The sequence below is a fragment of the Centroberyx gerrardi genome, chromosome 20 (genome assembly GCF_048128805.1).
Source record: "Centroberyx gerrardi isolate f3 chromosome 20, fCenGer3.hap1.cur.20231027, whole genome shotgun sequence".
Classification (NCBI taxonomy): domain Eukaryota; kingdom Metazoa; phylum Chordata; class Actinopteri; order Beryciformes; family Berycidae; genus Centroberyx; species Centroberyx gerrardi.
The window spans coordinates 12,694,404-12,707,377 of NC_136016.1; the positions used below are offsets into that span (position 1 = coordinate 12,694,404).

Sequence of the window (12,974 nt, forward strand, 5' to 3'; positions counted from 1 at the left end):
GATGAAACACAAAGGGGGTCGGGGGGTTCTGGTGTGTTTCACCAGATTCTTCTGTTATGAGGCAACACAGATCAGTGACCATGGTTCGAAACCAATTCTGCCCAGACAGACCCAGCCTTGTGTTTGTGTATGTGTGTGCACTGTATGTGCGTGTCTGTGTGTGCATGCATGACCACATACTTAAGTTGTAGAACTCTATGACTCAGTCCTTACAATAACACCACAACTTGCCATTAAAGCAGAGAGATGACTAATAATTATGTGGCTTGATAGAATCCAGAGTGGCTTCCTGGGTTCAGGTCCCTGAATCGTTATGTATCCATGACCGCACTATGGATGGATGCAAGGTTATGATGTATGATCATGTATTTCTCATTAGCTGAATAGATCTGATACAGATTATTGCAAGGAGGTGCAATTGTATACATTGCAGCCATTTAACAGCACAGTGGTGTAAGCGATGACACAAACCATCATGTTGCACAACTGTTCAAACTTGCTTGCATCCAGCTGAAATGTTAAGATTATTAGCCACATCTGTGCTTCATCCTCCTTTTAAAGGGGCATTAAGTGATCTGTGACCTTCATCCACCTCTATCGTGACCAGTAGGATTGTAACAACTTATCTCCTGCTAGACAAGTCTCTGGCACAGCACCGCCACCCCTCCCGTCCCCTGGAGGGACGGTGGCCTGTAACTGGGATTGGGAGTGTCTTGAAATTCCAATGGGCGGGAAGTTTTTGTTCCAAAACAGAGAATATGGGCTGGAAAGTGCCTTTTGAAAGCCAGGAGTATCAGTAATTGGCAAAGTAATCATTGAGTCATTGTTTATCATCAATATGATCAACAACCCTATCAAGCCCCTGCAGACATATTATGATCATTTTGTGTTATGGGGCAGTAAAAACCTTACTTATTGCCCTTATTTTATAAGGTGACTCAGGTTTTCAAGGCTGCTTCCCTCTGTGAGGCTGGCCCAAACACTAGCATTGAAATATTCCAGCAAGTATATTACCTCAGAAGACATTGGGAGAATCCAGTCAAAGCTAAAAATCAGTTGGAACCACCCCCTTTTTGGATGGAACTCAGGGATGGAGACTTTCTTAAAAATTAAAAACTGGCAATTTGTTTCCAAAAAAGGCTCTGTTGCAGTTTAATTTGATGTTTTGAGTAATGCACAGAGAAAATTGAGCCCAACCTTGAAAACTCCTCCAGGCACAGCATTCTCAGACTGTACAGACCTTCCGACTCCCAGAATTTGCTATTCCGCTATTCATTAAACAGATGTTTCATGCAGAACACCTCTCTCTCACTCTCTCCCATCCTGTACTCTCACACTCACCACCCTTGCCATTCGCTAAGCAGATTTCTCCAATCTATTTCTCTATGCCTGCTATGGACCAGTAGGTGTGTATGTATGTATGTATGCACATTTGAACAGCTATGTGTGTGTGTGTTAGCAATAGTAGCAGTCCCCAGGCAAGCCACTTGTATATTTGTGTACATGTGCATGTATACATTTGTGTGTATATGTGTTGTCTGTGTGTTTGTGCATGTTTATGTGTATGTGTATGTGTATGTGTGTGTATGTGCTTGTGTCCATGTTGATGCATATATGTGTGTGTTTCCAACCTTCAACCAACAACCAACCTATCTCCAAGATAGGTTCTTGGTCTAGTAATGCCATGGCCACATCTGAGTATCTGTCTCCACACATCAGACATACTCTGTGTGTGTGATATCTACCTTAGTAGTAATGCCCAGGCTAGCTCCTTGGTCCAGTAGTGCTGCAGCCACGTCTCTGTGTCCCTCTCTGGCGGCCAGGTGTAAAGGTGTGTATCCGGAGCTGGTGGTGGCGTCTGGGCATGCTCCGTTGGCCAGCAGCTGGTGGACGATGTCTGGCTTACCAAGGCGACTCGAGATATGCAGCGGGGTCTGGTCGTCCTGGAGACCACAAACAAACAAGCAAAGACTTAATTGATACAGAGGGAAAAAAAGATTCAGAATAGGTATTTGCTCAAGACAGAAAGAAAGAAAGACAGATATTGCACTACATTGCACTATAAATTACAACCCATTACAACCCAACCCATTGACTGACTTGTTGTGTTACAGAGACATTTGTGCTATAAACCTATGCAATCTTCATCCTTCCTGGGCATTTGGGAAAGATTTTCATTCCAGAACCCATTCATTAAAGATCAACAACTCTGAGTGAGACATTTCTCTGATGAGATAATGGGTGGGGTTGGCTTGGTTGCTAAATTACTCTTGGAGTGGAACTTCATCATAGCCAAGTCATTGTCTTATATTGCAGGGGTCTCTTCATGACAGTTTATCCAAAACTGTTGTTTGTACTATGTAAACAAGAAGACAAACCCTCATATGGAAATAGGAGTAATGGCATTTCAATTACTGAGTAATTAGACATGTGCAATGACACAACTACACCCCCACATACACACACACACCCAAACACACAGATTATTTAGTGACAATGTTATTACTGTGTCACACAAACACACACACACAAACACACACATGCCTGTTGCTGCTGAACCTGGCTGTGTTTAAATCACTTTCAATTCAGTCAATTCAGGAGGCAAATTTTCTTCTAAATTCAAAGATTGCTAGTGAAAAGTGCACTGCAGTTAGTACACACTACATATACTACACACACACACATACTACACACACGTGTGTCCTACCTTGGCCTTAGCTTCAACTCGTGCTCCATTCTGGACCAGATATCGGACCACGTTTGACTGTCCTGCCCTGGCAGCCATGTGGAGTGCTGTCTCTCCCCGCTGGAACACACACACACACACACACACACACACACACACACAGAAGAAGAAACAAGAAACACAGAAACAGAAAACTGAAGTTACTGATATTCTTTTTTATTGCTGTGTCTCCTCTGCAAACCTTCTCTCTCTCTCATAAACACACACACATGCAAACAATACCAAAGTTTTTGATGTTCCAGAAAGCCCTAACCTTCCCACCGCTTCTCATTGTCTCTCTATCTCTATGATCTACCGTGGCCAGAGAGAGAGAGAGAGAGAGAGAGAGAGAGAGAGAGAGAGAGAGAGAGAGAGAGAGAGAGAGAGAGAGAGAGAGACCCCCTTGCTCTCCCTACCCAGCTCACCATAATGACGTCCCATAATGTTCCGTTTCTACGGTAACCTGGCCACAGACACAGCGTGGGCGACCGAATAGTTGGGGTTGAAGAGTTGAGTGTGCAGTGCTCTTTCCCCTCTTTCTCTCGCTCTCTCCCACCTCTGTTTTTCTCCCGCTCCCATTCTCACCCGCTCTCTCTATCTCCCTCTCCCTTTTGATTCTCTTTCCTTGTTTCTTCAATTCTTTTCTTTCTGCTCTTTCTTTTACTTTTTCATCTCTTTCTCTCTCTGCCACATACTCCCTCCCTCTCATTATTTCTTTCTCTCCCTACCTGTGGTTTGAGAGTTGAACTAACAGTGTGATTAGAGAGGCTCTGGTCCATATAGGAGGGTGGAGGCCAAAATTTGAATTTTTAGCAAATTTTCTTAGCTGATAACATACACCTACAGTATTTAAAGGGACACTAAGTAATCTATGACTTTTAGCAACAAGTAATTGCAACAGGGGTTTGTCCCAACACAGAGTATGGAGCAGAAAGTGAGATTTCAAAGCCAAAAATCTCAGCACCTGAAACTCCACAACTTTCAGAGTGACATGTGGCAACACTGGGGACAAAATACTCTTCCTCTCCCTCTTCCCCTTCCTGCACGCCAAGGGCTTTGTCCACGGCCTGCTCCAATCACAGGGTAGATGGAGGTGATGGAGGAAGTGAGCACTCCTTTACAATGCAATGCAGACTTCCAGTTCTTCTGAGTCACTTTCCGTGTTCGCTATGGTCCATCCCAGCCCACCTTTGAATAATCCCTCCCCACGTTATGTCCTGCCCCAACATTCTGTTTCAGCCAGAAATATGTTGAATTATGGAGGCAAGGCTCTCTCAAAATGCAGTTTCATGTTGTCTTTAAGGTACTGAGGATGGACATTGATGCCAACAGTTATGACCGATGGAATTTTTCATGATCATGTATTTTCTTATAACCCATTAAGCGACCTACATCGATTTTCCGCTATTTAGAAAGCAATATTGAATTTTCCACTTGCCATAACCACGGGCTACACTGGTGGCCCACACTTAACCAGTCACCACAGATAAACAGCATGTTATATCGAAAGAGTGAAAGAGCCCGAAAGAAAGAAAGAAAGAAAGTGTAAAAAAGGAAAAGTAGAAACAGTAAGAAAGAAAGTAAGAAAGCAAGAAAACAAGAGAGCAAGCAAGAGAGCAAGAAAGAAAGAAAGAATGAAAGAAAGAAAGCAACTTCCTGAACACTCACCACGTTGGTTGTGTTTGCTGAAGCCCCGTGGTTGGTCAGTTGGCTGACGATGTTTTCGTGTCCCATGAACGCCGCAACATGGATGGGAGTCAGACCAGACTGGAGAGCCAGACAGAGAGAAAAACAGAGAGATGGAGAGAAGGAGATAAATTGATGAAAACAAATGAATAAAAGGAATGAGTGCATGAAAAATTAACTGAGAAATTCAGTTTGTTAATGTACATCAAGGATTCAAATATGGCTCATCACCTCAATCCCCCCCCCCCTTTAACCTACAATTCCATACTATGTAATAAAACAATATCTTAAAACCGACCTTATAAATAATTAACTCCTACATATCCAAATCTGTGTCACGTCATTCCCTCTCTCCCCCTCACTGTCTACGGAAGCAGAAATGCTCTATAAAATGACCTTGAAAAATAATGAACACCTGATGATTGTTAAATGAACTGAACTGTTGCTCCTCCTGTATGCAGACAGCTCCACAGACTGAGAAGATGCATAGCTTCATCCATGAACCCAATACCCAGTGCAGTACAGAACCAAAATACAGCAGCAGAGCGGCTGGTTGGTGCAGAGGTGGAAAAGTTGATTTACAATCGAAAAGTGGCTTGTTCAATCCCTGGCACTGACAGAGGGCTGTATTAAAGCTGTCAGCTCTGTATCTAGGAGGTATTTGTGGAAAAATAAAGTCCTATTACCTTAGCTGAACTGTCCAATAAAAGAACCTTCATCCCACCTAGAACAATTTGTACCTTAGAGGTAAATTAGAGCCAAAAAATGTAGATAACTGAATTAATATGCTCTCTAAGCTTTCTTAGCAAAACATATGTACCTTTATAATCTACTGTCCCGCTGAAAATAAGGTATTAAGTGGTATCTTTTGTGTGGGAATATTGACCACTATTCAGTCTCAGTCTCACACAAATTTAACACAGACAGAATTTTACACACATAGTAAATCAAGGCAAAACAGGGCTTTGTCTGCCTCGGTCATTTCAACTGTTTGACTCGTCCCTCCAGTGATGCTCTGGGAAGTTCACAGAGTGCAAAACCAGAATACTTCACCCCCTGCCTTTGCCGCTGTAAAAACTGATTAAAAAAACAACTGATACCATGGTACTGCCAAGACACACACACACTCACCCACACACACAGACACACACACACTCACCCACACACACAGACACACACACACACACACACACACACAGAGAGAGACACACACACGCCTACCTCAGTGACTGCCTGTATAGACGCTCCATGCTTCAGAAGTAGCTCCATCACCTTGACTCTGTTCTTCTTACAGGCAATGTGCAGGGGAGTGAAACCATTCTAAAACACAAAAATATACATATAAAAAATAGATATAAAAGTGTATAAAAACAGTCCAAAAACTCTCTGTGTGGCTTAGTTGGTCTTGCTGAGCTGGCGGAAGACAAATGTGGAACTCTGGATGGAAAATACAGTACAATGGGGGATCGTTCTTTCCTTCTTTGCTTTTCCTTTCTTTCTTTCTTTCTGTCTCTCTTTCAACCCTTCTGCCTACAAACCAGACAAGCATGTGTGGGGAAGAGTCGACTCAGCTATGAGCTGTAAAAAAAAAAAAGTATACTTTTCTTTACAACTCATTCTCCTCTCTCTCTCTTACACACACACACACACACTCTGCCCCCTCCCTCCCTCACTCCCTTGGCTTTGAGGTTTCTGGCTCCGTCCTATGACTTCATTTTCCTCTCCGTGTCCTCCCCCTCTTTTTCCCTCTCTCCTTTTTTCTTTCTTTCCCTCCCGTTCTCTCTCTCTATAAAGTCCCACTGCTCTAACCACACCCAGACTGCTCCCGTTACAGAACAGATATGGCTGTCTTAGGCCAAGACAGAGGCTGGGTCAAAAAAGTCTCTTTCTGTCTCCTTGCCTGTTTCCTTCATTCTAGTCTTCCTTCTCAGCCTGCCTCCCATCTCTAAGTCTCCTTTAATCTCTCCTAGTATGCTTTGTGTGTCTTCTTTCCTCCATCTAAATCACTTATTTATCTATCTGTATATCTCAAACAAACAAAAGGTAAGTTAAGGAAGGATGGAAGGAAAGGACGGAAAGGAGCGAAAGGAAGGAAGAAAAGTTCATATTTTGTGGTTGGCTTATGTTGCTGCATCAGTTTTAAACATCCAGACCTGGCTGCAACACTTAAACATTCCACTGTCACAACCTTGAGCAACGCTGCAGTAGGTTTCAGAGTGACTCTTACATTCTCTGCTATAATGTATCTACTCTTTCGGTCTCTAGCCGATGCTTTGATGTTGGGCTGGCTGGCCTTCTCATCAGCTGTTATCTTTCTGCGCCCTCCCTATCCCTCCGCCACCTCAACCCTCTCTCTTTCCTGTCTCCTCTCCTTCAGATCAAGTAACTGATTGACTGATTGAAAGCCCTCTTGCCTATGATCTTGGTCACCTTGAACTGGATGCAGAAGAACTCCTCTCCCTTGCTTTCCCTCCCTCCCATTCCCTTTCATGCTTTTTTTTCCACAAGGGATGATGGATGAGTCGATTTCCCACTGACGCTTCAGAAGAGCAACTCTCTTTCTCTGCTCCCAATCTCTCTCTCTCTCTCCTCCCACCCCTGTTCCTTCCTCACCAGTGCCTTGGCGTTGGGGTTGGCCTTCTTGTCCACTATGACCTTTGCCACCTTGTAGTGTCCGCAGTGGGCGGCCACGTGCAGCGCCGTCAGGTAGTCGTTGGTCACGTCGTCCACCGGCACCTCGTGGTGCAGCAGGAGCTGGACACAGTTGAGGTGGTCGCCCTGCGTCGCCATGTGGAGGGGGGAGAGACCGTTCTGTAAAGGAGGGAGGGAGAGAGAGTGCCGTAAAGCCAAGGTCAATAAGATTATTGCAACAGCCAACAGTGTGTGAATGACAGAGAGACAGACCGATTTGTAAGGAGAAACAGCTAGACAATAGGGTAAGTGTAGTTGTTGAGAAAGAGGGGGGGGAGTAAGAGAGAGTTGAAGAGAGAGAGGAAGAGAGAAAGAATAATGGAGAAAGAGAGTTCAAGGAGCAAAGTGAGAGAGAGAGAGAGAGAGAGAGAGAGAGAGACAGAGAGAGAGGAGAGTAAGTGGGAGAAAGATACACAGAGAAAACACACAGGGTGGAGGTGAGATGTACCTTGGTCTTTGACAGTATGGGAGCTCCTCGGTCCAGCAGCATCTCCACTACCTGCTCATGGCCACTCCTGGCTCCACAGTGGAGGGGAGTCAGACCGTCCTGGAGCGACAGACACACGATAAATCAGAACTGCAGCAAATTAGCTGGACTACAAAGAGGCCGACTAATAACCAAAAGGTTGTTGAAGGTGTGTTTCAGCTGTGAGCTGTTGACTGTTACATAGTATTACATATAAGCTGCACAGCATCACTGACAAAGTACTCTTGAGCAAGGCACCGCAGCCCTCACTGCAGGGGTAAGGGACGAAATACTCAAGCTTGTCCATATCCATGCTGTCATGTGAAAACCTCATAACTATCTATTTCATAACTCTAGATTTTCATGTTTTCGCTTCATTTGAAAGATTACATGATCTTCTATGGGTTAGAGTTGAAAGAAAGCAGCACACCAATATAATAATAAAAAAGAATATAACAAAGAAGACGTCACCTAATTTTCACCAATTTATTTTTTGACTGCTAACGTGTTTCGGTATTACACCTTCATCAGAGCATCAAGACAATAAGTCACAACGCTTTCTATATATACTGTACAAATCAGTGTAACAAGCTGCACCTGCCGGGGGCAGTGCCCTAAATCGAAGCCTACGTATACATGTACAAACATAACACATCTGTGCAAGACAAAAAGATATATGTCCACACATAAATCATTAAAATCATTAAATAATTAAGATAATGAAGATAAATAGGCCCCAAAAAGCAACTAAATATCATTGAGTTGGTCCTGGACAAAAACATTCAAGATATTCAATTCAAATTAGGGGAAGACAAATAATCATAAAGATCAGTAAGGACATTCAAGACACTCAACTCAAATTAGAGAGAGCACCTGAATGAAAAATCATCATGAGCCCAGTAAGAACATTCAAGACATTCAACGCAAGTTAGAGAAAGCATTAAGACCAGTAGGACACATAGTATTAAATTTATCAATCCAAAACATCTCTCTCTGTGTGAGCATTTTTGGAAGGTTGCCCCCTCTGGCAGAAATGACTTGTTCAAGTGCAACAAATTTCAAAGAGGAAGATGGACCGTGTTTAGCCTCAAGATAGTGTTTGGCCATTGCGTAATCCATGTTGCCAGTGCGTATCGCAGTTTTATGTTCTGAAATACTAATTTTTAAAGGCCTTTTTGTCTGGCCAATATAGGCCTTACCACATGGACAGGTAAGCATATATATCACATTTGTGGATTTGCAATTGATAAATTGTCAGTGAAAATATTTGCGTCCAGTGAGCGGGTGAGAAAAATATTTACGGTTAGTGGTGTTGTTGCACTGGGCACAGCTCCCACATCTATAATTACCATTAAGTGACAGCCAAGTGGTGCGTTCTGACCTTTGAGAAGAATGGACTAAGGTGTCTTTGATTGTGCGCGCTCTTCGGAATGTTACAAGCGTGTTTTTTTTTTATTATTGACTGCAGCATCGGTTCAGTCTGCAAGATATGCCAATGTTTAGAAATTATATTTTTTATTGTACCTGCACAGTGATTGAACTCGGTGACAAAACAGAGTCTCTCATCGTGGTCAAGCTTCCTCTTATTTCACAACAATGTAGAACGTGGAGTGTTTCTTGCGCGCATGTGTGCACGCTGAATTACAGTTTGGGGGTAGTCTCTCTCAGTAAATCTCTGGCCCAATTGTTCAGCCTGACATTCAAATTCTTCACTGGTAGAACAGTTGCGCTTCAATCTTCTATGGGTTCTTTTACTATCCTTGGGTGTATAAAAACTCTTTTAAACCACATTGGATACATTCATAAAATACATGGTGGTCAAGCTAAAAACAAGGCTGCTTTTCTTAGCTCTTGAAGAGTTGACATTTTGGAGGTTTTCACCTGACAGTGACGAAATGTGTGGATAGGTACTGTATGTGCCTGTATTGGAAGACAGATGGATGCACTTTCTGTATTGGAAAGAAAATGTCATTTTGTTGTGTGTTTGTTGTGTATGTGTGTGTTTGTATATGTGTATGCATATGTGTGTGTGCCAGTGTAACTGCAGTAGATGTTAAACTGGGTTTTTGGATACTTCTAAAGCCATGTGTTAAGTCTCTTTAATATTTAAATACCATGTTATACCATGTTATAATTCAGTCCAAATAAAGCATTTAAAATGTGTGTGTGTGTGTGTGTGTGTATACCTTGGTCCGTGCGTCTATCTTGGCCCCTCTCTCCACCAGTAGTCGCACCATGTTACTGTTCCCTCGTTTGGATGCTACGTGCAATGGCGTTATGTCATTCTGGGAAGAAAATAAAAACACATCAACAAAAAACATCATGACTCATATTTTTGGAGCATCAAACCTTTTTGTCAGCCAACAGCACCAAAAGGATTCTGAATTTTATCAGGCAATTTAAGCTCTTAGTGGCCCAAGTAGTTTTGAGAATAGAAAAACACTCAACACCGCTGATCCTAACACATATCACAATCTGTTAATGAGATAGTGTTGGTGATGACAGGTCACTGATTAATGACAATTCATCACACGCTCAACAGGCTACAACTACAGAGTTTGATACATAAAACTAAAAGCATTTCAGCTGTAAATGAAGCTGTACAGAGTATTTCACATGGCCTGTTCATGCATGGTTCATCTTTTGGATAATTAGTGTCACGGTGTTTCAATACATATCAGTTGTCCGAACATTTCCTACTCAATTCCTCAGGATCCTACTATGTATTGGAGACAATGCGGTGGGAAAATGGCTCAACATCCCCCTCTAGAGGAAACTACCCGTAAAAATCCCAACAACTTCAGCTGCAGGGTTCTAGTTTAACTGTGTTGATCCCTGTCTTGGTTTTCCCTTTGTCTTTCCAATCAAACTAGCCTGATGTCTATCTGGCGGAAGAGGGTGTGTTCACCAGAAGTGCTTCTATAGGGCAAAGTGGGACACTTTTAGTAGGACACTATGTACTGTGAAAGTGTATTTGTATTGTGTTATGTATAGTCTACCAGCTATTGTATGTCCTCCGCTGTCCCCTTTACTGTGTGTGTGCGGTCCTGTTTTCCCTGTTTGTGTCAGTATGCATTGTGTTGCTGCACTGTTCTAGTTGTCAATAAAGTCTCGGCAACAATGCCATCAAGACAAAGTCCTGAACACTTTTCTTGTACAGTAGATGTCTAATAAAGAATTTGACTGTGATTCTCTGGCTTCTACTGCACTGCTTGTAGACCTATTTGGTGAAGTGAGACTTCCAAATGCAGGGCAGACTAAATTATTGAACACTTGGAACAATGCACTCCAAAATACTAACTCAAAATGCCACATTAGAAAAAAACAAAAAACAGGCAGACCATTGGAAAGTGCTAGCAAAGGTAAAGGCTCCTGACTGAGGCTCAAACAGAAGATGAGTGTATGATTACAAGCTTGAATTGAACATTGAATTTAAGTTGATATAGCATTGTTTGACATTATTTTCTTCTTCACAACCCTAACCCATCCCCCCCACCACACACACACACACCCTAACACCCAGATTCCAGCCCAGTCTATAGGATCATATCGCACTCAAACTGCCTATATGTGTTTCCTTTCCAGAAGAGTGACAGGGGCAGCTGTAGAGTTGCATGTCTCAGTTTTACATCCCTGCACACACACACACACACACACACATTCCTTCACATCATCCTGCCCTCCAATATCGAAGTCTTGGAGTAAGTGCTTGCAGCACTCGGTTCAAATGGTATGTGTGTGTGTGTGTGTTTGTCAAATCAGCCATGCCACAGAGAAATGCTTTGTGTCGAGGTACCTACCCTTGCCTTGAAGTCCACAGCTGCCCCTCTGTTAAGCAGGAGTGTTGCTACGTTGATATTGCCATAGTGGGCCGCAATATGGAGGGGGGTGAAACCACTCTGAGAGAGAGAGAGAGAGAGAGAGAGAGAGAGGATAGACAGACAGAGACAGACAGAGACAGAGAGAGAAACAGTTACAGAGAGAGAAAAAGAGGCAAAACCAGAAATGAGAATAATGAAATTGCCTTAGTCGATGAAAGCTTCGGTTGCAGCCCTATCTCACAGTAGGCCATGAGCATAGCATGATGGGACATTATATAGCAGGTGCGACATGGGCAAGCAGTGTACCACTCAGCCAAAAGCAGGCCAGCAGAGCACAGCAGACCAGGGCTAAACAGCAGTCAAATACATTTTGAAACATACAGATTAAAAATATAAGGAGTGCCTGATTTATCTTCTAACATAAAGGATATGTCTCCTTTTTTGTGTCATGTCAAATAAGTCAAGTGCACTCCAACATAATTTTGTCCAGGTCTGGAGTGCATACACACACAATACATAGACATAAGCAAACCAGCATATTCATTCCTGTTAAATGAAAACCATGCAAACCTGCAATTTATTGTTGTTTGTTTTGTATTTTGTCTTCATTCCTGAAAAGTTCACTCTTTGGTGATAGGTTTTCATCTGACAGGAGTGTTATTTTTTAAGACAGACATGCAGGTCAACGTGCATTTGAGTTAAAGGGAATCTAATTTTCATGTGACATTCTAGTTCTGAAAATCATGAGGTTTGTTAGTCTTTTTGTTCTGAGGAATTCAGCAGTTCAGCGGCCTGACCTGGAGCAACCACTGTAGCAATAACCATGGTTCGCCTCTATGTGAATGACTGGTATCTTGTGTCGGTGACAAGACACCAGTCATTAGAATAAAAAGGCTTCTGAAAAAGTAGTCACCTAAAATAGAATGATCTTGGACAGTTCAGTCTTGATTTGAGAATATGCAAAGTTTTTTTTTTTTTTTTTCAAAGCTGTAGACAAAAAAGGCCAACATGCTTTTGTTCATGTCAGCCAGAAATAAATCATGGAGCTGCTCTATTGAGAGTGAATGAGGCTGGTTTGTGGACACAGTGACAGTAGTCAGCATTATTTCACAGGGTTATTAGCAAAATTTTCGGGTTCATATTTGTTAGCTCTGCAATGAAATAAAACCTATTAGCATGTGAAAGCTCAATTGAAGTCAGTCTCCAATTCATTGTCACTGGAGCAGCTGCAGGTTTTGTCTCTCATTGACATCACAGACGAGAGCCTTCGTTTTCCGGCTCCATCTCTGACAGACAGATGGTCACATACACAGACTGATTTACTTTTACTTTGGCATTTGGCTGGTGCTGTTATCCAAACCGACTTGCAATGAATACAACTGTAAAATCTACTTAAAATCTGAGATTGTGAACAGAAGCAACCACTAATAAGGAGTAACAGTGTCCTGCTAAGAGATGTCACAAATATTCCTGTGACTCTAGAATGATCATGTGTGACAGAGAGGTGCTAAATACAGAAAGAAAAGCAAGGGACAAAAGATAAATAAAAAAAATAAAAAAAGACAATATATTACAGGTATTAATT

General features: G+C 42.4%; 1 protein-coding gene across 1 annotated transcript in view; it reads right to left on the reverse strand.

Annotated features, from left to right (window-relative positions):
* Positions 1-12,974, reverse strand: part of LOC139914419 (uncharacterized) — a 110,113-nt gene that overhangs the window by 56,494 nt on the left and 40,645 nt on the right. The window contains exons 8-15 of the mRNA XM_078290691.1: positions 11,369-11,467; positions 9,755-9,853; positions 7,551-7,649; positions 7,025-7,222; positions 5,633-5,731; positions 4,394-4,492; positions 2,708-2,806; positions 1,746-1,943 (exon numbers count right to left, since the gene is read on the reverse strand). Of these exons, the coding sequence (XP_078146817.1) occupies positions 1,746-1,943; positions 2,708-2,806; positions 4,394-4,492; positions 5,633-5,731; positions 7,025-7,222; positions 7,551-7,649; positions 9,755-9,853; positions 11,369-11,467 (990 nt within the window). The remainder of the gene's footprint in view (positions 1-1,745; positions 1,944-2,707; positions 2,807-4,393; positions 4,493-5,632; positions 5,732-7,024; positions 7,223-7,550; positions 7,650-9,754; positions 9,854-11,368; positions 11,468-12,974) is intronic.